A 27636-nucleotide genomic window follows, 5' to 3' on the forward strand; every position below is an offset into this window, starting at 1 on the left:
ACTAAGTGTATGTACTATAAAATAAAGTGCATCCATTATCATTATTTAAATTTTATCATTGCAGAATTATGAGCTTATGTCGTTGTGTTGCTTGTGTGCTAATATTCAGAATCAGCACTGTTTTTAGCTAAATGCCTTTTACACAGGCACAGAATCATAATTTCATGATCACAAGCTGCCTGGCCTCACAGATTCATAACCTGTCATCTAGCTGTATGTTGTGATGTGCCTCCGTCTCTGGTGACTTGCTCCAATGTCTTTTTCAAGGCTTTGTAACTCAGATTTTTATCCAGCTTGCATATTCACTTAAATTCTATATTTTGCGATACAGAGAGATGTATTTTCTGAAATTAAATGTGTCTAATAAATTAATCTTAATTTTGGATTATTTTTATTTTCTGGTGTGCATATGATCGTTACCCTTGAAGTTTAGATGGCAGGAAACTGGGTTCAGGAAAATACAACTGGACAAAATATTATGTAAACAATTTATTGTGCATTTTCACAAGAGTATAATTCCACTTTAAAAGGTTTGATAGTACAGAAGTACTTATATATTTTTTTTTATTACAATTATTTAGACATTTTCTAAATTATTACTGTTTTCACTATGATGTAAAATACGTAATAAACAATATGCGTAAAATAATTGAAAGGCCACTTAAAGGCAGGGTAGGTAAACATTTTTTAAACAACTTTCTTCCAAATTTGTTTAAACTTTCTATATATATATCAATGCATAATTAAAATGTAAGTACTCTGATAAAAAGAGGATAAAAATCGAGTGACTCTAGACCGTTTAATCTGTATTAAACACAGCTCATTATTTCCATTCGGGACGAAACACAGGATTGGCTTAGGCGACTGTCACTCTCTCGCAACCATGGCAACCACACTTTTGCCACACATGACCTGCCCACTTGCGCGCGCAGGTTTGATTTGAGGAATTCAAGAGGCACGGATCCTAGGAATACCAAAACAATGGCAGAGAAATAGCAAGCAAAATTCACAGTACCGGCCTATGCAGTTAGTGAAGGCAAACCAGGCAAAAAAAAGGAAGACAGTAACAGTACAAGAAAAGGCAATGAACAAAAAGTCTTTGAATAAACAAAGAAATAAAACGCGAGTTAATATCGGCGTGGCTTTCCAGCGATGGCGAGAACTCAAGGGGCTGAAAAGTGACTCCTTGATGGCTTTATTTCTGCTGGACAGGTAAATACATATTTTTTTGTTTATTTTTTCATGAAGCATGTGTCATTAGCACACGTAACTGCGTAATAAAGCTAACATAACATTACTTAGCGAGCCGTAGAAGAGACGATAAATAATCTATAGGCCTAGCTCAAGATGATAGCTATAGTGTTGAATTGTGCATAATTTTGCTTTAGATAACTAAATACATGTTTAACAGATAGTAGGCCTAACGTTACTCCGCATATAGGAACTTTTCTTAGAACTATATTTACCCTCTTTCATCATGGAAACTCTTACATGCAGAACAACATGTATGTTATGAATCTTACACGAAATTCATCTTCATCACAGTGTAAATGATGGTAATGGAATGGAAAACGTGTATCATGCAACCTGTTTTTAGCTTTGCCTAATAGATAACTAGCTCGTTAGCGAATCAAAAAATATATATTTTAAACTTTACCAATATCAATGTGCTAGCTTGATAGTGAGTACTAAAATACATCTTGTTTGTTTATCTTCATAATTATAAAGTTATTTTTATTACATGTGATTCTGACATGATGTCACTACATGCACTGTGCTCCTTCCTCTCCGCTCATCTCAGGTAAATAATGCGTCTTCCAGCTCAGTGGTCGGAGTCGCGCGTTCATGTGTTTTGGGGGCGTGGCTTTGGAAGGAGCCCAGAAGGGAGGGGGTGGAGTGAATGGAAATAATGAGCTGTCTTTAAAACAGTCGTGAGAGGTCTACAGACACTCGATTTTTATACTATCCTTTTCAGAGTACTTACATTTTAATTATGTATTGATATATAAATAAAGTTTAAACAAATTTGGAAAAAAAAGTTTTTTATACATTTCTTACCTACCCTGCCTTTAAGGATCTAGTTTTATAAAGAAATTTTGTCCCAGTATTTGGTTTGTAGATTGTGCACCCACAGGCTTTAGTCCTCCACTAACAGCAGGTATTTTGGCTTTGCTGTTGTACTCCACTCAGACAGGGGGCGCTAGAGATGCCAAGCCTCGAACTGCAATGCACAGCATGAGGGGACTGCGATCCTCCGAGTTGCTGATTTTTGTAACAAGTGAATCCTTTTCCTTAAGCAGTGTCACGTTACAGGAAGCAAACAGGGATGTTATCTTCTTGAAAACTTTCTCATCGGTTAATGCAGCCAGAGCAGGATCTTTCAGATAGGACTTCTTATTTAAAGTCATATTTTGCACCTGCAGGACAATGGACACGAAATTATATAGGCAAAGAAATGAAGTTCTGTTGCTTACGTGTATAGAGCTGCACAGTTTGTTGTCCTACAAGCCAGAAGAGCTTCCTCAGGTGAATGACATCCTGTAGGAATTTTCTGAGTTGTTATAATGATGCTCTGGATTTATGTGTAAATTAAGGCCTTTGGTTAACACAACTTAACTTTTATGAAGCTTACCAACAAAATGTATACTGTCATTATCACTACACAACTTGTGTGTGTCTTGTTGAAATGTCCTTCAAGATTAGCTAAGGTGGCGCTTCGCAACGATATACAACTTGTGGTAAGAAGCAGCAAGAGTCATCCAGAAGTGAGAAGAGAAAAAGGTACTCCTCTCAGAAAACGTACAAATCAAGATAGTTTTAGATATTTAATTTACTACTTGAAGCATTCGGATGACTAAAAGAGGGCTAAATGAACTCATTTTAGCCAAAACTCACATTTCTCTTCTTTTGGTTATAGCTCAATATTAGACAGTGTGTATTCTGACTCATTTTGCCAGCATGGTCACATTTTTACTCCTAAATCAAACCCCTAAACAGGAAGTCACAGAGGGACCTCATATTGAAGTAGCCCTGCAAGAAAGTCTATAAAATGGCATCATGACTAAATACTCCTATTAAACAGACCAAATGTATTACATGTGGTATTAATGTTTTGATGAAAAAAAAAAAGTTATTAATACTAAGTACTGTTACTTAATATGAAGATACTTACAAGATGAAGCAGAGCTTGCTGGGTTGTGTAACTGAAGCAGGATTTGAGCTCAAACAGGGCAGAGACCTTCATCTCTATAAGAACACATACTTGTTTGAGAACAAGGGTCAATTAGACTGCAGGTGTATGACAATGACTTTGGCCTTGTGACTGAAAATAATGCTTAGAAATAACCAAGTAATAATATACAAATCCATCTATGACCTTTATCAAAATGCTTCACTTGAACTGAACTCACCATCTAATGAGCTGATGAGCAGATGGATGGCAGTTAAAGCGCTGGGTTCCAGCTTCTTTCCAGAGGGCTTTGTATCAGTCTTCTGTACAAGCTCCAGCGTGGCCTTCAGAGCAGGAACCTTCTCCAATGCACTGGGATCAGGCTGCTTCCCATCACGCAGGTCCTCTAGCTGAGAGAGGGACAAGTCAAACTGTTGTAGAATCATTCCTACAGTTTCAATCTGATGTAAGATCCCCCCGGCTCACTCACGGCGTCCTTCAGCACGCTGATGGCTGCGCTGTCCTGCAGGAGCAGAGAGATCTGCTGGAATAATGAGGAGCGAGTGCTGGGTGGGAGTTTAGAGAGAACTGCAAACTGTCCCTGGAGGCCTTCCAGATCTAAATAAAGACGAAGTCATTTATTTATTTTTATAAAGCATTTTTTATCAAAATAAAAGAAACTCTATAGTATTAAGCAACTGTTCTAACTCAAACTCCATTAGGTCAATATACAAATAATAAAAAAGGTTCAAACTCTCTCCAACACTCACCCAATCAGACACTGGCCACACCCAAAATTGCATACTCTGAGGTACTTCTTTTGAATAATGAATTACTGCTCAGCCGTGAAAATGTATGTTCTATGTAATATGAATGTAATCCAGACGACCATACCATGCTTTCACATCACATTTTTCTCTTATTAAATAGGGTGCAATTTTGGATTCAGCCAATATCCACACCAATGGCTGAGCCAGGGTTGCCATGTTGGGCTTGCTGCAATGTGTCACGGATTAATCTTTTTTACACTTTTTGGGAAAATCTACTTTTTCAGTGTCTTGAATAATTATGCTGAGAAAGAATAATGCATTTTATTGTAAAAATAATAATAATTTTCAATGAAAGAATGTTAAGAGTAACTACAGTGATGTCACCTTTCTGTAGTTTGTTGGTTGTTCTCCCCGGTGCTGCACTAACTGTGCTTGCTTGCTTCACCTTCACTGGCCCTTCAACTGGAAAACCGCCCTTGACATTTGGCAGCAGGCAAAGTTCTGGTAAAATGGATGAGAGTACAATCATACACCTTGTTTGGCCCTCCAGAAAATCCATTCCTATAATGTTTGAAGACATTTTTCTAAACTTCTGTGTGATAAACCGTTTTGGTATTGTGTTGAGTTTCTACATGCTGTTCGATGTAAATCTGGTTCCTTAAGCAAAAAATGTTGAGAACCTCTGATCTGCAAAGTAATTGGTACAAAACCACCAGTGTAAGATTTAGCAAAACCGATTTACCGTAGTGTCCAGTGTGAGCAACCTCTAGTTCAATCACGCTGTAAGCAATGGTGGTTTTGGGGGGGATGATGATCGACACATTAGTGTCAATATGTGCAAAAGGCTTTGCTTCATCATTGACTGACACCTGCAGAGAAACAAGAGACGGACAGGACAGTTTGAATTAGCAGGAGAGGTGACCAGACAAGACAGGACCAGACATGTCCCTCTGGAATGTGGTTACTTGATGATGATGATGATACACCCAAGACTGTGTCATTGGAAAAGAAGAATGTGTGATCACCAAAGCCCCACCTTTAGTGTTTTATCGGACCCAAACACCCCAGCGAAGGTTCCATCTTTCTTGAGATCCTCAGAGATGGTGCAGGGCTGAGTGGTGATGATTCGCTCCTTCACTAGCGTCAGCACCTTGCCCTGTTTCTCCCATGTCTGCTGGATCAGAGAGTGCTTCAGGTCCAGAACTCTGCAACCACAGCACAGATTCAAGTTAATGTAAAAATCCATTCATCTACATGTGGCAGGTGTCTCAAGGTTTTATAGTCTATAACGTTTAATCTACATCAATACACCTGGACCAATAATAAAAAAAAAGAAACGGTTGAAGAGATCCATGTATCTTCAGTTTTTTCTTCCTGTTGGTGTCTTCAGGATGATTTAGACATTTTGACTTAAAAAAACAAACAAGCCAATTAATTTTAGCTTTTGGGTCAAATCGCAAAAAGTGCAGGACCATTAAATTCACTGAAGGAGTTTTAGATAGATGATAAACGAGGACATAGATAACGAAAGAGAAAAAATTCTTAGAACAATAGAAATGCAAACTTGTAAGTCATTGTTACATTGTTACAAATTCTGTTCAATGTGTTTTTTTTTTTAATTTTATTTCCACATATATACACAAGTCTATTATGGAAGCCCATTTCTGCCAAAAAAAAAAAAAAAAAGTTTTATCTTAGACTTTTTCTCGCAAGTTTTGAAGTCACAATTCTGAGAAAAACCTGCAATTCCGAGAAAAAGTCTGAGCTAATAAGTCGCAATTAGCTTTTTTTATTTTAGTTATATTACACTTAAGAGAAAAGAAGTCAGAACTGCAGGATATACATTCTGAATTGTGAGATGTAAACTCGCAGAATTCTGAATTTAGATCTCGTAATTCTGAATTTCTCAGACTTGTAAGAATTCTGCGATGAACATTCGGAACTGCGAGAAGAGAAGTCAATTGTGAGATAAAAAGTCGCAATTACCTTTTTTGTATCTCTTTGCAGAAATGGGCACCCACACTCTTTCCTACTTGTTCATTATTTTTGAACTTCGATGAAGAGGACTTCATCAAAAAACAGAAATATAACAAGAATTTTAAGCACAAACAACACACCATGTACTTTCACTTCCTTATTTTCATTCACCAGTGTACGTATCTGTCACTACAGGCGAGATTAAACCACATTCTCTTAATCAGACCAAGCTTGTGAAGGCAGCAGCTCTTTGTGGTCAGACCCTCACCTAGATTTAGAATCCTGTAAGAGCTTCTGGATATCCACCTCCTCTTTCTTTAGGTATCCAAACGGTGACTTAAGTGTGCTGGAGCCGCTCCCTCCTACATTAACGGTCCCCGCCCCAAGTACTGCAGAAGCACTTCCACTTTTGTTATCCACAACTTCGCTATCATAGTTCAAAAAGTCTGTTTCAACCACAACTGTTGACAAAATAATGCATATATTCAGCTTTTCTGAACACATAACACCTTGTTAAACACCACTGAGCTTCACACACAAAGCATTTTGGGAACACTTTTAACATAGAGAACATGATACTACAGTCCCTAGAGAACAAGAAATGTGCACTTGTAGTGTAATTAAAACATAAAAGTATATATGTATGTATGTATGTATGTTTATTTATATTATATGTATTTTTTTAACTGTGGATAATATAATATTATGAAATAAAACAACACTTAATTGTACTTCGAGAGAACATGTTTCTTAACACACTTAAAGCTGCAGTAGGTAACTTTTGTAAAAATAATTTTTTTACATATTTATTAAACCTGTCATTATGTCCTGACAGTAGAACATGAGACAGATAATCTGTGAAAAAAATCAAGCTCCTTTGGCTCCTCCCAGTGGTCCTATTGCCATTTGCAGAAATTCATCCGCTCCCGGTAAAAAATAACCAATCAGAGCTGCAGTCCGTAACTTTATTTGTGTTCAAAATGTAGAAAAATGTATATAATAAGCGAGTACACCATGAATCCATTTTCCAAACCGTGTTTATAGCTTGTCCTGAATCACTAGGGTGCACCTATAATAAGTGTTTATATTCAGACTATTTTAGATTGCTTCGGGGGTACCGCGGCGGAGTAACCCAGTACCTTTGTGATTCTTCATAGACATAAACAGAGAGAAGTAGTTCCGGCTACGATGTTCTTCCTCAAGACGCAAGCAGTTCTGTTTATCAACCGCTAGAGCGTCAAAAGTTCCCTACCGCAGCTTTAAGTACACTTTTAAAGTGCACTTTGTAATACTATCACATTTTTATTTTATAGTTTTATTTTAAAGTAGATTTTAAGTCATGATTTTAATATCTTTTGTAGTGCTGTTTTATGTGTTGACTAACATTAAATTGCATGTTCTTTATCAACTCTAGTGTTTTTTTTCAATATTACATTTAAAGTTGAGATATTTTACGAATTGTACTTTTGTAATAAAACCGCAACCTCATTATTATAAATGTGTAATAACAAATATATTTAAAAACTTGACATATTCTCAATATAAATTATATTTAAGTATATTTTAGTTTACCGTTAATCTATTTCAAAGACAACTGAATTATGCAATCAAAAATAAAGATTTACTTAAGTCCTACTTAAGTGGGTCATAAAAGCATTCTAAAGTTCTGCTAACTGTATTTAATACTTATAAATATACACATTAATATTTCTATTTAAGTACAAATAACTTCTGGAAATGACACTTTTTGTTCACACTTACGCACGTTCTTTTTAAGTCTGTTACTTCCAATTTAATACTTAATACTCTTTTTAAAGTTATGCTAAAGTGTCCTTATATTTCACAGGAGTATGTCTTTAAAGGTGATGGATTATTGATCATTTCAAGCTTTCATGGACCATATGCTTTTCAGTACAGACTGACAGAAAAGTCACTGTACCTGGATCTATGGGATCTCCAACAAGAACATCGTTTAGTTCGAAGTCTGATGGATGGTACTTGGACCCTTGCCAAAACCAGTAGCCGTTGCGTTTGATGACCAGGGCCAGAGGAGCCAGACCGTCGGAGTCATTCAGACGGGACACTGGAATCAGGGAACCTTCAGTGTCGATCTCAGAGACCAGGTTCTTAGTGGCTTTCGCAAACATCTTTAATGCTGACAGGAAGAAAAGGCACAGAACTGTCTTAAGTGAATTTCATTAGAAAGAAATGTATTCCTATCTTTATCAGAGCTGGATAGATTACTTTCAAATTATAGTCTGTTACTGATTCCAAAAATTGTCATTAGTAACGTTATTCAGACATTACACATTTTAGGTAATATAATCAGGTAATGCTTTTTGCTTACTTTAGTTTTGACTTAACTTTATCACATTGATTTACATAGTCTTGTATTACATTGATATAAAAATTCAAAGAGTAAGAAAATAAAATCATATATATAGGAAATGCTACGGGGTTTGAGAGTTTAATGAAACGCGAATGATTAATTTAATCATAACAAAAGTACAATTAAAATGTCATTTTAAAAGAGCATGAATCAAAATGAAACGCTTACTAAAAATAAATCATATTTTGTTTACCTGCATGTCATGTGAACATTAACCAACATCAGAGAATGATGAACGTGATAATTATTAAAATACTAATTTTAAAATGCATTTTAAAAGATGAAGAAGAGGAATTAGCGAGAATTAATAAATAATGAATAATTTATTGCTATTGTGTAAATAATATATAATCAACAAAAATGTAATCGTAATTTGATTATGAGTATTTTAAAATATAATTCAATCTAATTATAAGTATACTTCATTTTTGGAATCTTATTACGTGATCCAGATTATATATTATCAGTTACCCAGCTCAGATCACTGTTGTATGGCTTAGGAAAAACAAACTACCATAAAGTGTCATAATGTCATAGAATCATAATGCCAAGGGATTTTTCTGAAGTACCCTGGAATACCATTTCACATAAATATTTGTTAACACTTGTTTCATGTTAAATGCACTTACTGCAGTAATAAAAGGAAAATTATCCATAATTACATAAAATTAACCCATAGTGTGTGCTAATTAATATTACTCAGTGCTTAAATGTATTATTGCACTGGAAGGACACCTTAAAATAAGGTGTAAACAAATATTTAGATATATACGGTGGCTCAGTAATGTACAATGCAACGGAAATGGTCCTATGCACACAAACATATATATTTGCTACTTTTTACTGTGTAACCGCCTCTTAAATAAATACGGCTTTAATAAATATATTTAAGCTCTGTTACAATTGAATGAACTGAAGGATTTAATGCTGGGTCTAATGATCTAACAAGAACTAAATTTTACATTAAAGGCACAATATGTACGATTTTTTAAATAAAATATCCGAAACACACTAGAACAGTGTTATTATTTTGCTGACTTGTGCCCAACATTATCACAAATGTTTCAAAGAATGTTTATATCCAGAGAATTAAGCAATTTTAATCAGTGACACGGACTGTGTCCATAATGTCCTTGTGTAGCCTGCCAGTGATGTCATAACCCCGCGATTTCCGGTTTTGTTTTGTAGAAAACATGGAAACACCAAAGACGCTTTAATATGTTATGTGTTTCAATAGACCGGTGATGACAGGACAGAGTAGCATTATGAAATAACTTTCAAATGTTTCTAGTATATTATAAAACAGCGCTGCTTTATCAACATACTCCCGACCGGAAAGGAGCAGAAGCAGTAGACTGCGGCATAATAAAAGCTCTGTGGCTTTCGAGTTGTGCTCGTTCAACTGAGGCCAACCATGAACGTTGTTTCTGCCCGAGTCCCATCAGATTGCATCGGCTGCGGGGATGAAGACAACAACCAGGGGCGGACTGGCCATCTGTTTGATCTGGTGAATCACAGAACGGCCGGTGTTCTGTCGATTTGTCCTACGCTGTCAGATTTTCCTACCTCCCACTAAAACAGTGGGTACAACGAAAAATTCTACTGTAAAGTTATGATTTATTAATGTCTACACCTACCACAACCCTAATCATACCCTTACAGTACTACAAATACAGTAATTATGTGTTATATTCACGGTTGTAGCTAGAAGGGATACAGTTACAGGAAACCAACAATAAATATTAGTTTCTACCAATTAAATTGCGTTTTTATTAAAATCTACACCTACCCCAACCCTAAACCTACCCTTACAGTAATGCAGATACATTAAATATCGTTGTTTAGCATGAGACAAAGGACGCGATATTGATGTGCACGTGCGTAGTAAACCCGGGTAGGAAAATCTGACAGGGTAGGATAAAATGTCAGGACACCTGTACTCCACCAGCCACGCATGCAGTCATCATCTGTTCCCCCCCCCCATCGCTAATCTGTTTTACACTCCAGTACTGTAGGTGGCAGTAATACACCTTTAAGTTGTAGGCCAGCTGCACTGGTCGTGGCCGCTAAGTAAGAATAAGAAGTGGAAGAGTAGGAAGAAATTACGTTAACGTTAGATAGAACAAGCATAGAAACAAACAAACAATATGCATAACGCGGCCGGGGGTAAAAAAAAAAAAAAAAACGGAAAGAAAAGGGTGGGGCTGAGAAGGCGAGAGAGAAAAAAAGCGGAGTTTAGATACTGAAGCCGTTAAATTTCCCAAACTAACTGAAATATATAGCAATATTTTCCAGCAGCAGCACCTCGCAGTTAAATATTAGCAGCAGTGAAGAAGTGAGCAAGACAACAACATGCCATCAGTGATGATGATGAGGGACAGAAAGATGAGCTGGTTCCACAGGCAGATCCAGATCCAAGGATGGAACATGCAAGACAAGAGAGTTACTTGCTAGAGATGGTGTTAAGAAGTGATATTCAAGTGATATTCAGGTTGCTACATTTTTAATGATCACAGTAGTTAAAACGGCTAAACTTCAACATTTTAGCTGTAAAATGTCACATGCAGTAGCTAATATTAAGAAATATGTTGTGCTTTTACTTTTAAAAATGTTGGTAACATTACAGTTAATGCTTACAAACTGAAGATTTTGAATACAGAAGTTAAATTTGTAATGGTGTATTTTCATTTAGATGTGGTTTTATTATCTGTGCAGTAAGATTAATTAATAACTGCATAAATTAAGATAATTAAGTAACAAGAGACAGCATGGAATATATTGTAAAATATAATGTTATAACAGCATATTATATAAACTATTCCTTGCCATCTTGGAATAAAACCTGTTTAAAAAAAATTCCATCTCAACACCTAGTCAACATCAGTGCTATTGCTTTAATTTGGATGGTATGGTATCATGAGCCACAATTAAAGTCTTGTGACACTCATGCCAGGCGTTATTGTTGTTGTTGTCGAGTTTACGCGCGCCAATTGCTTTGGGCCGGTGTCCTGACATTTTATCCCCTGTCAGATTTTCCTACCCGGGTTTACTGCGCACGCGCACATCAATATCGCGTCCTTTGTCTCATGCTAAACAACGATATTTAATGTATCTGCATTACTGTAAGGGTAGGTTTAGGGTTGGGGTAGGTGTAGACTTTAATAAAATAGCAATCTAATTGGTAGAAAATAATATTTATTGTTGGTTTCCTGTAGCTGTATCCCTTCTAGCTACAACTGCGAATATAACACATAATTACTGTATTTGCAGTACTGTAAGGGTATGATTAGGGTTGTGGTAGGTGTAGACGTTAATAAACCATAACTTTACAGTATAATTTTTCGTTGTGGAATTGTACTACCCACTGTTTTAGTGGGAGGTAGGAAAATCTGACAGCGTAGGACAAATCGACAGAACACCGGGCCTAGTCAAAGTCCAGGGCCGTTTTTTAGTCCCAGTCCGTCCCTGACGACAACTCTCATGATTCCACACTCACGGCGTCATCAAACTACCCCTTTTTATATTTTTATTTTGAATAAGCGCCCTCTAGGGGCGAAAACTTACATATTGTGCCTTTAAGCGTAAATAACAAACCTTTTTGACACATAGGTTATTCACACTAATTACGGTCACCAATGTCTACTCTTACTATCTCTGCAGTATCCAGTATGTATGCTGTGCAGTGTGCAAATGTTCTGTATGCATGCATCAAATACCCGGATGACCTACTATATTTACCAGAATATCCTAAATACAACTCAAGTACACTGAAATCAGTACAGAAGCTGTGTTCAGAATGGTATAGTATCACACAGCTTCTACTACAGTATATTGCAGTATGCTGTGTGTATACTGTGAAGAGTAAGTGAATGTTTTGTATGCATGGAATGCCTGGATTACCTTCTACATTTGCTGAAATTTGATGTATGCATTTGAAGACACTGAAATGAGGAATAGTAATTATAAAACACTTTTATACAAACATGTTATTGTAAACTTCAAACTATCGCTGTGTATCGGAAAAACAATTATTGTAAGTAGGACATAAATTGTACTTTAATCTCCACAGCACGATTCCGATCAGGTCAAATGACGTCACCTCTGTCTCTACAGTGCTTTATACATAACAGTTTATTTCAAAGATACTGAATAATAAAAATAGTGAAGTAATATAATATAAAAATAATTTGTTGGCAGAGACTATTACAATAACTCCGCCTACCAATGCCTGGCTGCGAGAAACAGCGCTTCAAAAGATGTCCATTCATCTGTAATATCAGTATTTCTTTTACTGTCTATGAATATCAGTAGCGCAGCGGATAAAACATATGTGATGAAAGATCTTGACCCGAGTTCGAGGACACCCTTTACCAAACTTGTTCTAGGCTACACCTTTTCCCATCACATATCAGATCAAAAAGGCATTTATTTTCAGTGAAAATAAAGGAAATAATATATATATTTTTTTAATTAGAAAAAAAAATGTCACATTAATAATACAGTGTTATTAGGTGGTTAGTAGTGTAGGCTTAGGGAGGTTTGTGTCCCAATAAGGTTGCATTCATTTAATAATATTTTAAGTATGATAATTTAAACACAATATGTTATTGCATACTGTTTTATAATGTAGTACAGTACTGAAACATAAATATATACCACCTAACTACTATTTACACAATTATTGCCCAGTATGTAGAGTTTTATTAATTATGAAATTAATTCAATTGGGCAATATAGCATTGTTTAGTAGTATAAATACTTAATTAACAAGCCTTTGCAAAAAGTATTTATGTATCATTTATTTGTGAGGCAACAACCTTAGCAGCTGTGCTGAATTAATGTTTTGTCATGTGACAACACTTTAGCACACTACTCTGAAACATTTGTCACTTATTGTATACTGTTTCACACAATATTCTTTAAATAATAGTAGGCAGTATACACTGTGTACTGGGCAGAATGAGACACTGAAGAGGTCCTGTGTCCCATGATGATACAGCAAGGTAGCGATAGAATAAACCATTGTAATCCTTTTTTTCCTCTTATTTTAATATAACAGTTATCCGAACTTCTGATTCAGAAGTGCACTAACACATTGTAAACAACATAAATCTTGTGAAGATCTCTCGCTTACCTCCGTCTCCTTCGTCGCTTGTGACTGAAGACATTCTACTGCAGAGCAAACCAAAGTAGAGTACGCCGACGTTTCTGCTTAGCCCCGCCCCCTCACAGTTAATTGGCTCGCTTCCAGACGACGAATTTTTCATTCGCTGCACGTGTTGTCAGTCAAAGGTTTATCTCTTGAGAGAGCATGTGCAAGTTGTTTACAAAGTCACTGAGAGAGTTCAATTTTATACTTAAGTTGTATCATAAGAAATTAATTGAATTTGAATTTCATATCGTTTAATCTAAAATACATTGTATCGGGCTGTTAAAACAACCTTGTAAGGAGGCAAATCCAAACTTTCTTCCATTAACTACATATTACTGTACCATATTTCATATTTATTTATCTATTTCTAAGTAAAAGAGGGTATCTGGTGTGGCTCACGGCAGGGAGGTGCAGTCTGGAGAGAAGAGATAATGTCAATAACCGGTTATGTAAAAGTCATGGTTGAAGAACGACACAGGAATCTGAATTAAAGTCGATGAATGTCTCTCACAAACAAACAAATAAATAAATAACTCTTTTTCGTGGGAGGAAAAAAATCTACTGTGCAGTGGGATCATATCTTCTTCTCCACTAAGAGAATGCAGCTGAAAAATACACAAACATGACATATTTGAATTCAATTTATTTAGCAACAAGATCAGCACTTTTTAAAATGTATATCATGTTGATCAGGAATACTGGCTATTGCTACAGTCATATATCAAACTTTTAATCTTCAGATCCCTAGATGTATTATTTATTTAACTGAATTCTCTTAATTGGGTTATAGGATTAGCCCCACATATACTATATATATATATATATATATTTACAGTACTGCTCGGAAGAATCAAACTGTGAAGAAAAATGTACTTGTGTTGCATGTGACAGCAGGAAATGGCTCGTCAACTACTATAAAAGTCAACTTTTAAGAAAAAAGAAAAAGCTCTACATAAAATCTTAGGGACAGTCCCAGTCAACAGTTTGATCTGACAGTGATCTCAGTGTGAATGTGAGGTCACAGGGAGCTAAAGGTGTGACCTCACAGCACACTCAGACTGTTGTCACAATGTGAGGTCAAACTGCACCAGAGGTGTGAAGCACCGGACTCGTTTTACTTGATTAATGTACTTAAGTATCATCTGGGAGGATTTGTGCTTTATTGATGAATAATTTAAACCGATTACAAACTCTTTTTACTAACAGTTTTATGTAAAACTGAAGCTCAAATGTGTGCTCTTGATGTATGAGAAGCAATGAGGTTTGTTTTCACACATCATGGCACACAATTCCGCTTCAGTTATAAAATTCATGAGGCATGTTTCTGGCTTCAGTTAATATTTTGGTGGCCATGACTTTTTTATTTTATTTGTTAAATCTTACAAATCTCCCCAAAAAAATAAAAAAGTTTTCAATTATAACATCTGATGTTAAATGCATTATGAATGTTGCAAAACAATTAAGACAATCAATTAATAAATTAGTAATCTTTGTCCATTAATTAATCTAATTAATGAATCAATCTAATTAATCACAAATAATAAAGTATCAGTATGTGCTCTCTCATAATTTACTCAACACAAGTTCCCTGTCTGGAATAAGTTTCAAGTGTCTGCATCACATTTGGCACTTTGACAAGAAGCTCCACCCTGAAACTAAAAAACTTCTCTTATCATTTACTCACAGATATATATATATATATATATATATATATATATATATATATATATGCAAGTGTACAGGACTGCTTCAGAAACCTGGAACATGACGGTAAAGTTTAAAATAATAGTATGTTTCTTTTACAAGCTTACTATTTCTCCAGTATAACTCCTGCAGTATCCACAAAGATACAAAGATAGAGTGTCCCCCCTGTGAGGTGACCAATGTTTGCACTGCCTCCTCTCAACCTGCTCAACATTTTGAATTCACAATGAGTGTGCATCACACTATGACAACGGTGAGATCTCACTGTGATCACCGCATAATCACACATTCACGGGATGTGTTTACACGCAAACTGATTCACTTCTGCTGTAGAAAAAGCCCAGACCACAAAATCTGAAAAAACTTCAGTGCCCCAGATTCACCGGATGACTCAAATGACAACCAAACTTCACAGACATACCTTATAAAAAAGGGCATTTCTTAGAAGAAGAACCATTTTTGGTTCCCCAACATTTTAAGAGCCATGTAAAAGGTTCTTCACGGAACACCAGATGCCAAAAAAAGAACCCTAAAACCCATTCTAAGAGTGTAGATCTGAAATAAAAAACAACATAGAACCATCTTTAAAATGAGACTTTATTGAAGGACAGAGGAAACGCTGCAGCGATCAACACGCAAGTCCCCCAGTCCCCCAACATCATCCGTCATAGTGCGTAGTGAAATGAGCACAGGTTACAGGTCAGACCGTGTGGAAGAAGCTTTCGAACACTGACTGGCTCACGTGTGTGATGCTCATCTTCAGTACTGTTGAGCCAGCTGTCAGTCTTGTCAATAAGTTAAGATGAATATAAATATTTCTGAGAACCTCAAACATTTTGTTTATTCAAGGGTCTCAGAGCAAAAGGCGGTCATAAAATTACAATACTTTGTGACGGTACATTGGACTTGATTAAAAGTTCTAGCAAAGTATGTGTATATGATTTTATATAAGGCATTATATGTATTATATTCAAAGGCTAATATACATCCTAAATTCAATTTTAAGAGGTAGACAATGCAGTTTTTGTTCTGACAACATACCACACATCTTTTTAAAGGTGTGATCAGCTGCAGTACTACATTTAGCCACAAGGGAACACAATCCAACCGTTTTTCTCTTGGTGTCTTGTGCTACTTACTATGCACATCAGCCAAAAATAAATACAAATAATAATAATCACTGTGCGGGATTGCATATTTCTCATACTTCCAATGGATCCTTTTTGCATAAATGACACTACAACATAATGTAAGCATATTAAGGCAATGAACAGCTTGGACATCACATAATAAATATTAAAAATGGATTTGAAACGATCAGACTATAGTTTTGCAGTCGCCAGTCTCTCACAGCTTTATCAGTCTCTTCCTTACAAGGTGAGTGTTGTCTCTCGAAGGTGGAACAGGTAAGAGCAGTCAACAGTGAGCACAGATGTATATTAGCTGTCTCTGTGTTACCAGAGGACCGGACAGTCAAAGTTACTGAATCCAGGCTCTTTCCTTAACTCCCAGTAAGTGTTGTTGCTCACCCAGGTGTCATCTTTGGACTTTCTGTTGGTGATTAAGCAGACAATAGTTTTAACAACTAACTGGATTTGTTTATGCACTGTATTTTTCTTTAAAAGACATTAAGTAGGGTAGTTTGTTCATACTGGAAGAATCGAGGTTGATGTGTCATGTGGTTGTCCTCCAGGACTCTGCGTCTCTCTCGCTGCAGCTGTTCGATCCTCTGCTTCTGTACCTCTGCAGATTCAACGTCCCCTTCCTCCAGTAACCTGCACACACAAACAGTTTCATATGAAACGAACCGGTCCTTGAGTAACATGACTGATCAAAGCATTGCTAAGTGTTTCATTGGTATGGATTTTATCTGCTGCAATATTATTAAATCAAACATATATTAAAAGGAATAAAATTATTTTTATTAATTGAAAAACAAAAACGAATAAAATGACAAAAGCACATAGCGAAACTACCCCAAACTTAAACTTACATTTTAAAATTAAAATGTTAAAATAAAAAAATGTAAATAAGAAAATACAAATAAAACATTAGAAATTATAAAAAATACTAATATAGTATATAAATAATACAAAAATAACATTGATCTACTTCCCACTGGAAATTCTGACTCTAAATAAATCAAGGTCAAGACAGTTTTTAATACTTAATTTAGTTTTAATTATTTATTTTATTTGGTAAAGGTTTCATTTATTCTAACATTGTTAATTTTAGTTTATTTTAAATTTATTTAGGCCAAAGTTGCACCAACTGGTATAATTTTAAAATGTTTAACAGCATTACATTTATTAGCAGTGTAATTTTTCATTTCAGCATTTTCATTTTCAAATTGTGTATATATGTATATATTATGCATAAGAAGCTAAAAGTAAATTTAATTGAAATATATATATATATATATATATATATATATATATATATATATATATATATATATATATATATATATATATATATAATATCCAATTCAATTCAAATAATTAGGTCTAATAGTTCTAATTCTGTTATATAAGCTTTCATTGGACCAAACAATCCAATGTAAGTTTTACCTCTGGTCGAGTCGTAGTCTGCTGTCTGTGGGTGGAAGAAGTGGTTTGGTAGGAGGATCGAGCTCATTGAGCTCCATAGCAAACTTAGTGAAACCGTAGTACTGCTCATAGTCAGGAGGCATGGGATCTGTACACATAAACATACACAAATAAAGGCTAAAGCAAAACTATCTTCATTTAAGTACATTCTGAGTCTGGGAACTACATCAGCCAGCGGGCAGCAGAAAAATGTGGCACATGTGAAAAAGAGAGCAGGCTCTGTGTGTGTGTGTGTGTGTGATTCGTACTCATCCTCCAGATGCAGGTAGCAGAGGGTGGGCTGCCGCAGTACATCCCCTCATGCCATTTCCCAAACAGCTTGTGCACGACTTTCCCTTTATGATCTGTGACAGCTCCCTCCACCTCGTTCATGCTGGAGCTCCAGTACTTCGCCTGTGAAGGACACAAACATGTCTGATCCGAGCACTCCTGAACAAAGAAGTGTTTACATATTTACACGAGACCAGCTGGGTTAATTATAGTGATACTGAACGAATGAGTGAAAACACAGAATTAATTCACCACCAAGGTATCACTAAAGTGGCGTTATAATGAACTTTGCTATTTAACAGCAAGGTCAGATGAAGGAGATCTCCAGCAGATGTCATACTTGAGTCAGTCGGTCTTTTTCCCAATGGACAAAATGGACAAAAAGCAGAGGCAGCTGACCTTGACGAAGGTGACTTTACACTGGCATTTTTCACTGTTGGTGTTTTTGATGGAGATCTCTCCGTAGTGCTCGATCCAGCGCTGCCCACTCAGAATGTTGTGAATACATGATGTCACTTTATTCCATTCATAGTGATCTCCAAAGCTGAAGGTGAGAGGAAAGTGTGAGCGTGTGTCTACCGTAAATGCATATTCACTAGAACCAGCCAGACTGATATATATTGTCATTCTGAGATGACTGGATGATAACCATACTAGGTTATCTGAATAACACAAGGCTTAGTTATTAGTGTTAGTTAACACACACCTGTAGTTTTGTAGGGTTTCAGAAAGTACAGTCATTAGTAATGTAACTAATTAGTAGCACTGACCATTTTTGAAAAATGTATACGTTTTCATTAGAGTTATATAATTAAATGTATAACTGTAGTAATCATATTTTGCAAGTAAAAACAATTGAACTGGATGACACCTGAGACACGGCTGGAGCCTGAAACTGCAGACTGGAATGTGTGTGAATTTAATAAAGCGATAAAATCTTACCCAGGGAGAACCAGATGCGTTGTTCCAACAGGTACGATCTCCATGGACTTTCCCCAAAACTTATTCCTCCACCTCACATCTAAAATCAGTCACATATAACACACTTAGCTTCATATCTGCAGACATTAGCTGGTTTAAACTGATTAAACTAAGCCTGGTGTGACTTTACCTTGCCAAAAGATGAAGTTTTTCGATTCGGCATGACATGCTGAAATTGGGGGGTGGTGGCTGACCTGAAGGACAAAAGCAGAGCAGCTGTGAGAGCCGTATACACATCTTCATACATCTGCTCACAATTACAGCGTACACAGGGCTTCCTACCTGCTCCGCCACGAAACAAAAGCCTTTGTCTGGACGATCACACTCGTAGGTCTCACCCAACACTGGATTGAAGGGTTTTCCTCCTGCTCTGTAGTAACTGGAAGCATAGCCGGACACAGCAAATGTAGCAATGTACACCTATAAACAGAACACAGCACATCTAGTTAGTTTTGAATGTTGCCCATTTCATGAGACTCCTTATTAAAGGGATAGTAAGTTCATCCAAAAATGTAAATCTGCTGAAAATTTACTCAAAGATGTATAGTGAATAAAGTTGTTTCACATCGGAACAGATTTGGTGAAATTTAGCATTACATCACTTGTTCACCAATGGATCCTCTGCAGTGAATGGGTGCCGTCAGAATGGGAGTCCAAACAACTGATAAAAAACAACTGATAAAAACATCACAACAATCCACAAGTAATCCACACGACTCCAGTCCATCGACTAACATTTTGTGAAGTGAAAGACTGCGTGTTTGTGAGAAATAAATCCATCATCAAGTCCATAATCTATAATAAAGCTTCCTCCAGTAAAAATATCCATCCCCTGTTGTCCTCTCACATCAAAATCCAACAAAATATTTGTTTAGGACTGTTTAAGTCTGGTTTAGCTTGTAAACAGTGCGTGATCCTTGCATGTTCCTCTCCGGATTCAGATGAGATGATTGGAGAAAGCAATATTATGGATAGAGGACTTATATTTTAGCCAGAAGCAACATTTTTTATTTAAAAATGTCTTTAATAGAGGATAGTCATGTAGATTACTTTTGAATTATTGTGCTATTTTATCAGCTGTTTGAACTCTCATTCTGACGGCACCCATTCACTGCAGAGGATCCAATAGTGAGCAAGTGATGCAATGCTACATTACTCCACATCTGTTCTGATGAAGAAACAAACTCATCTACATTTTGAAATGCCTGAGGGTGACTACATTTACATTTTTAGGTGAACTGTTTCTTTAAGGCTTTGTTGAAATGACATTGTCACTGATCTGTCAGGCATGTGAAACTGAATTCATAACTCATGTTATTTACACAATCTGGCATGAAACTAAATATTCATCAAAACATATAGTCTGGACTTGTTTTTGTCTATAGGGAATAGACTGGATTCTGAAAATTGTAGACCATAATGTGACTTTACATTTGATAGTGGAGGACAAGTCCTCGTCTGAAACACCTCCAGCACACCGGAGGCTTTTTGACAGGCATATGAAAGCTGAAAGTCAAGTTCACCCACGAGAGCATCTCAAAATATCCCAATAGTAATGTATTTGCTATTATTGCTGTAACCTTTCTTATATTCATCTTACCTGGCAATAAATGACTGTGATGACCAAAGAGCTCTAGTTCACCTTCATTTCCATTCAATACCAGAAACATTTTCTTTAGTCAATCAACGGAGCGAAAATCTGGCCTATGTGACATCAGCTCAAATTGAAAATCTTCGGAGGTGAAGAATGATTTCTGAACATTAATCATGCTCTCATGAGTAACAGTGGATCCCAGGATCATCAGCCTGGATCAGACAGGCTTTCAAAAGAATCACTCTACTCCTAGATCACATCACAATCACATCAGGCTAATAAACTCTAACGCACTGTGACATCATAAGTCTGACTGTGTGTGTGTGTCTGTGAATGTTACATTATAAATAGCAAAAAATATAATATACAATGTCATGATAATGTACCATTAATATAATATTATTGTAAAAATAATATTTTAATAAGGTATTATTATTATTATTTTAACATAATAAAATGCCAACCTGAATATTGAATATGAAAGTGAGAATATCACAATACTAACAATATGCAGTACCCAAATTATATATATTAATATAAAAATATAATATAGTATTGTAATATTTTATTATGCATAATTTGATATTTCTTTAATGTTATATTATTGTAACATAATAGGGTTTTAAATTGAACATGACAATATATTTTTGAATATTATTAAGCAATAAGGATATATTTCTCTAATTTCTTCACTTTCATGTGATATTCTAAGGAAGGGCATTTAAAGCTGAGAGCATTTATTTCACATAATGAAATAGTTATTAATTTCTGTTGTGGCCCTTATAGACAGTAGTTTTTATGCTTGCATTATGCTTTTTATGCAGATCTTCAGCTCTCATCTCTTCTTCAGTCATATTTCGTTACATTAGCTTTGTATGGACACGCAAATGTGACCATAAAGTGAAACCAGTACGCTTTGCATTCACAAATGCCTCTTGAGAATTCATATTTGCACCAAAAATGTGCCAAAACACATTTCTTGGCATTTCTAGCATTGACTATTCGTAGTTCTTTTTATGTGAAAGTGCATCATTGACTTTGATTAGCTCAGATAACAATGTATGTTTATGCATGTTTGAATCCAAACACTTAACATATGCAGATAGGTTTGTGCAACTTCATGACCTCTTCCTACCATGCGCTCAAACGGGTCCTGTGTGTGTGCAGCCTTGTCCAGCAGCTCGCTGTACTCCAGTTCCTCACACAGTCTCTGCAGTGTGTTGAGCGGCTCGTTGAGTTGAACAGGCATGGCTACTTTAGACAGGTCCTTCCCGATGTTGTTCTTCAGGATGTTCCACAGGCTGATGTTGCTGGTATTGGGACTCGGGGAGGGAAGACAAGACCGCCGCTGATCTTGAGAACCACCGTTCTCTACACAGCCTAAAAAGGAAAAAAAAAATGCTTGTGGATCAATTCCAGCCATGTCTCTGGAAGTTTCAGTTCAGGAAAACAGGAAACAGTTTTCCGAACACACCAAATTCCTCATCCAGCTATAAAACAGCTGTCAAATGTAGATTCTCACTGGATCTTTGAAATAACATTGGAATGACTTGAGGAAAAATGTGGCATATCCACCTGTATTGAGTCTCTCGTTCTCCACCTCGTTGCTGAAGTTATCCATAGACACGTTGTCGCTGATGTCACTGATATATGAGTCATCTTCCGAAGGCTAGCAGGAAACCACACATCATCATTACAGGTGTTTGGGCTCTTTGACAATATCAATGTATCATAGCTAGTCTACTGACCATCTCCATGTGCATCTCTCTGCACCCTCTAATAAACCACATGATCAAAACCGTAAAGATAGAGCAGGTTTCAGTGTGCCTGTGTGTCCATCACTCAAATGCAGAAGATGAAGAAGCCTAATTCTGCATTAAGTATTTTTAGAGAGAAGCAGTTATTTCAATTTTCAATATTACTTCTGCTACAGGAGACGCTTGAGCAGGTCGGCATCAATGTGAGGCAGAAAGGCAGAAATTAAGTTCGAGTGAGAAAGCATACTAGATCCGTAGCACTTACTACATACTTAGTATAATTAGTCTCTTCCTCTGTCTCTTAACAGGGTGTTCGGTTCAGTGTCTGCCTGAGGTCTATTGGATGATTTGCTAGAGCTAGGTGAAATGTGTCAGTCTGTGGAGCACTTTAAAAACCCTGACACTGTACTATAACCGAACTCTGTTCTACATACTTCCATTGTTCGACTCATGTAGGTCACATCTGGTGCCCAGCTTTACCCCCACTGCATTGACACTTAGAGTAGCACATTTATGGGACTGAAGGAAAAGAGGGGATTTTATTCTCACCTCATTTTCTGAAGAGCTAGCTGACAGCAGCACTTCCTGTGCATCAAAGAACTCCGATAGAGATTCTGTAATGGAAGCTCTGCTCTCATTGGACGCCTGGTGAACAAGAGGACGGGAACCATCGCAGGAGTCTTGCTTCTGTTTGAAGAAAAGGCATGGTTTCAAGACACATAGTGCCGAACATCACAGAAAAAAAAATGTGGACATACTTGACCCCAAAAGAAAAAAAGCAAATTACATTACATTACTTATATAATTAATTCTATAATTATATATAATTCAATTTTTTTTCAACATTCAATGTTTTTTTTCATGACAATTAAGCACACTATCCTACAAACTTGTCATAACTGTTACATGCAAAAAATACTCCTAACTAATATAACAAAGTAATAACTATATATATATATATATATATATATATATATATATATATATATATATATATATATATATATATATATATATGTATAGTGATAACCATTTTTTAAATGTACATTGCAATACTTTATTTGTTTTAAGACAACTTTGAGTCAGGTATCAACTGAGGCTTTACACATGATATTATGGTTTTGTATATATATTTAGCCTTTTTCCCATATCACACTTTTAACATGGTAAATTGACTATGCATGCATAAATAAACTATGGATAGACAAAAGCTATAACAAATAAACTTGAACTACAGTAATAAAAGTGAATGTAAAACTAAAATGGTAATAACGCAGTAATGATCAATGCATTTTAATGTTTGCACAGTCACTAATTTATGAAAACCGCATCGATCAATTATGTTTTAAAATATGGTTTTAGTTGGAAAAAAAGTTTTGACTGTTTTATTAGATCACGTTCCACTGGGTCAAAACTGATCTGCAAAATCTCTGAGCTGGTTTTGAATTAATTGTGAGGGAATTATTAAATGCCACCATTATGTTTTAGAGTAAGAGTAATGAGAATGAGATTTTAAACACCGCTATAAGAGTTATGATTTTTATACATTACAGTGGGCCATGGAGATCTGTTATTATGCACCAAATTGCATTGACAATCCTAATAGAAATATATCACTGGTTTTAAAATATGCTTAATTTTAATTCTTACTTGTTTATTTTCATGTTGAGATTAAATATTTACCAGATATTTCTTGGCAGCTTTCATGAGAGTCACCTCATTAGCTCATGTATGAAGCAAAAAGGACACAACATCCCAACAGATGATAAAAAAAATGAAGAACGAGGGAGAATATTTCTTATCAGCCCAAGACAAAGTAAAAAAACAAAAAACAATCAGCAAACTTGTTTTTAATCATGACTAGTAATGAAGCAGTCAGACAAAAAGGAAAAGACAGCTGGCAGAGCTTTACAAGCTAATTAGCGTAAAAGCATTATGTTGACTAGAATATCAATTAGGGAAGTTGGTTATTAATGAAGCAATTCCACAGGAACACATCACAGATAGCATGTGAAGTGTGGGTGCTGTATATGGTTGTTAGTTCGCGTTGCGAGTTTGTTTGAGAGTAAACTATCCAGAGACATGATTAACTGACTCAGCCTCTCTATAGAGTCTATGCGTATTCAATTAGCATAAATCAACTTAAGCCATGGGTTTTATCCCGAGGTAACAGCAACTATTCGGTTGACAAATCTTACACTAATTCTTTCTACAATAATGAATTCTCCACAAGTGAATAATGAGCTATGACTAATGAAAAGTATGGTTTGTGGCAGCTGTAGAAATGATCCCGTCTTGATAAAGGCGCTGATGATAGCACATTTCCCAGACCCACCTGCAGGGGGCCAGGGCTGAGGTTTATATGGACAGAGGGCTCAGAGATGTGCGACTCAGTGTGGATCTTGCACAGACGCTCTTGCAGCTCAGCATTCTGTATTACAGCCTGCAAAAGCAACCAGCAGATACTCACATGGCATCCACACAGAGCTCCTAACTATTAAAACTGAAAATAATTATTACAGGAAATTATTTATTCAGGGGCAATTCACAAAGAATGTATTTTTCCATTCCACTGCGCTGACCACTTGCGTCTTTTGCAGCATCTTGTGCATGACATGGCATAAACAAATTTGGGTGATTATGATTTAAAAACTGCGTTTTGAGACATTGCCCCCCCCCCCCCATTCTACTGCATTTGGAAATACATTCTTAAATCTCACACTTATTCAAATGTGGTGTGTATATATGTGGCAACATTTTTCATGTAGATTACATTAAATGGGTTTGGTTCTTTAGATTTTCATAACTGATGAGGTTTGTGGATCGTAACTCTCAAGTATGAATAAGGGGTGTTACAATTATATCGATTACTGACGATAACTGTGATTATATAAAAATCAAGTACTAATATCCCGTTAATATTACACTTACAGTAATACTGTAAATAATCCAGCACCAGTAATTTGGTACACTCAAAACATAGGTTTGGATATTCTCTCTATCTACTACTGCCGCACAAAATCATGTTGGAGGAGATGACAGGCGAAGGCAAACATGATTCATTGGTCAAACAAAAGAAAACAAAGATGAATTAGATACATTTTCAACCCCCCAAAAAATCTATTGATACACCTAGCAATATGTTTTTTTATTACAGTGAATTGCAGTAATATTGTTATTGTGATTCTCTTAGCCTCAATAAATGTGCATCATAAATCTGATAACATGACAGCCCTGATTTGAATATGTAAAAGTGAATTTGAGATTTAAACAGCCAAAATGAGAATGTCAATCAAGAAGGTTTGATTTTTCAGGTACTATTTTTTGTCTTTTTTAGAGCTTGACAGACCTGATTTTGCGGTAGACTATTCCTTTAAAAATACTTGAGCAAAACATTAAGTTCAGCAGTTCAAAGTTACTAGAGACAAAACGTGACCAGTTAGGATGGAGCTGGACTTTGAGTTTCAGACAGATTTCCCTGCAGTTGTGACAGATAACAGATGTTCGTTGGGCGTTTATTCTCAGAAGTGTTAGAGTGGGGGTCTGCTTCACAATAACGTGACTCACTGAGGAAAATTAGTCATAATTCAGTGTTACAGCGCTCGATTTAGCACAGACTGTTATTAGCATGTGCAAATAGTTGCTGGGAGGGTCAACGCTATTGTTCACAAGATTCCTTAGAAGCTCGACAAACTCATTATACTACAATAGCACTTCCACAGGTAATTCTCTGCACTTTATTAGAAGGCACGTCTAAATATTGTCTTTGGCCATTTAATTAATTGATATAGGAGCTGCGTGTTTACAAAAGCACCGAACAAGAGCTCAGGATGCATGCAATGCTTTCAAGTGAAACAGTATTTAGGCAAGAAACTGAAATATTGTTAGTAAATCGTGTTGAGCTTGAGGAAATGCACAGAGAGGAAATGTGTGTGTGTGTTGGTGAGCGTACAGCAGACAGGGCATTCTTCAGTCCCAAAAGCTGGGCCGAGGGGGCAGGACAAGACTCGTGCTCCAGCATCTGTTTAAGTCTCTCTTTCTCTGTCGTCAGCATGCACAGGGCTGATTTCATGGTTGTATGAACTGGAAACAAACACATTAAGAAAAGAGTTAAGCATTATTTAAGGAATATATAAGGACAAATCCTTTTCATGCATGATTTATTCAAACATGATTTATGATACACAATCTGCTTGTTATTAAAGGGAGTTTACATATTCATGCAATGCCTTATAATCTCTGAGTCATCTCTGAGAAGAAAAATGTGTATTGTAGTCTCCACTTTCATTCTAGCAGGAGTGTAAAGGCGGTTTCTCACGGCTTGCAATTGATTACCGTATGTATACACTTGAGTTCAAAAGTTCAGGGTTTAGGTCATTACTTTTGAAAGAAATAAATACATATATTCAGCAAGGATGCATGAAACTGATCACAGTAAAGGATTCATTAAAGTGTCAGTAAAGACTTAAATTTTTACCAAATATTTCAAATTAATGCAGTTCTTTTGAACATTTGTGTCATCAAAATGTTTTAAATATTTGATATAAAATAAAAAAAAATTTAATCACATGCTTTAATATATATACTTTGATCCAATAAAGAGAAACTGTAAAGTATTCAAAATCTTTACCAAGAGTTGGGCAGTTTTAGTAACTAAAAACGCAGGACATCTCAGACACTGTAATGGTAAACCCTTTCATTTTTATTTAGTTTAGTGTAGATTTCATCACTCCACAAAACCACACATTGGGTCTCATTCATGAAACACGAGCAGAACGAATTTTTGTGTAAATCGCGTGTAAAGTGGTTTTGGCGTAAATTTTCGGATTCATTAAAACGTTCGTATTTTCCAAATGTTAGTTGGTACGAAAGAAATCTACACCTGCTCCCAGCCACTCGTAAATAGTGCGTTTAACGTCTGAACGTTTTGCTCATTAATACGGCTGCATTTTAATTCACCTTAATCGGGTACATATTTACACAGCATTTTGAAAAAAATATTATATATATTAATTACATACGGTTTTTCTTTTAACTTTTATTATGAGAGCCAGTAATAGGATCTGTAATATGCTGCCAAACTTCCTTTTTTAGGACCTGATACGCCACTAGTACGCTTGAAATTAAAATGTGGCGTTTTGAATGAACTTCTGATCATAAAACTTCAATTTCTGCAGCTGAGAAATGTTTCTTTTTCAGTCGCTTTTGAGAAGACATGTTGAAATCCTTCGTTTGGTGTCATAATATGATCATATATAGCTCAT

At 36.0% G+C, this 27636-nt stretch overlaps 2 protein-coding genes across 7 annotated transcripts in view; both read right to left on the reverse strand.

Moving 5' to 3' along the window:
- Window positions 1-2111: 2111 nt before the first annotated feature.
- LOC113060162 (gasdermin-E-like) lies at window positions 2112-13588 on the reverse strand. 5 transcript variants are annotated; one of them, XM_026229038.1, is made up of 11 exons: window positions 13440-13546; window positions 12206-12246; window positions 7856-8071; window positions 6185-6377; window positions 4976-5144; window positions 4682-4808; window positions 4324-4440; window positions 3660-3787; window positions 3411-3579; window positions 3173-3246; window positions 2112-2417 (listed from the first exon to the last, which is right to left on the reverse strand). In XM_026229038.1, the coding sequence occupies exons 3-11, from the start codon at window positions 8061-8063 to the stop codon at window positions 2187-2189; spliced, it is 1416 nt and encodes a 471-aa protein (XP_026084823.1). In that variant the 5' UTR covers window positions 8064-8071; window positions 12206-12246; window positions 13440-13546; the 3' UTR covers window positions 2112-2186. The 5 variants fall into 5 exon arrangements, with proteins under 5 accessions (XP_026084823.1, XP_026084824.1, XP_026084822.1 ...); XM_026229039.1 differs by lacking the exon at window positions 12206-12246 and adding an exon at window positions 10662-10695 and having other exon boundaries at window positions 13440-13525; XM_026229037.1 differs by lacking the exon at window positions 12206-12246 and having other exon boundaries at window positions 13440-13588.
- A 2152-nt stretch (window positions 13589-15740) lies between these two features.
- The window catches only part of LOC113060163 (oxysterol-binding protein-related protein 3-like), a 52904-nt gene continuing 41008 nt past the window's right edge, over window positions 15741-27636 (reverse strand). The window contains exons 12-24 of one of the 2 annotated variants that reach the window (XM_026229042.1): window positions 26325-26455; window positions 24708-24815; window positions 22922-23059; window positions 22191-22284; window positions 21751-21995; window positions 19304-19441; window positions 19152-19215; window positions 18983-19061; window positions 18440-18584; window positions 18019-18163; window positions 17732-17858; window positions 16814-16936; window positions 15741-16712 (exon numbers count right to left, since the gene is read on the reverse strand). In XM_026229042.1, the coding sequence (XP_026084827.1) occupies window positions 16616-16712; window positions 16814-16936; window positions 17732-17858; window positions 18019-18163; window positions 18440-18584; window positions 18983-19061; window positions 19152-19215; window positions 19304-19441; window positions 21751-21995; window positions 22191-22284; window positions 22922-23059; window positions 24708-24815; window positions 26325-26455 (1634 nt within the window). In that variant the 3' untranslated portion in view covers window positions 15741-16615. The remainder of the gene's footprint in view (window positions 16713-16813; window positions 16937-17731; window positions 17859-18018; window positions 18164-18439; window positions 18585-18982; window positions 19062-19151; window positions 19216-19303; window positions 19442-21750; window positions 21996-22190; window positions 22285-22921; window positions 23060-24707; window positions 24816-26324; window positions 26456-27636) is intronic. The other variant, XM_026229043.1, reaches the window with a different exon arrangement.

This window comes from Carassius auratus, chromosome 41 (assembly GCF_003368295.1).
Source record: "Carassius auratus strain Wakin chromosome 41, ASM336829v1, whole genome shotgun sequence".
NCBI classification, from domain to species: Eukaryota; Metazoa; Chordata; class Actinopteri; order Cypriniformes; family Cyprinidae; genus Carassius; species Carassius auratus.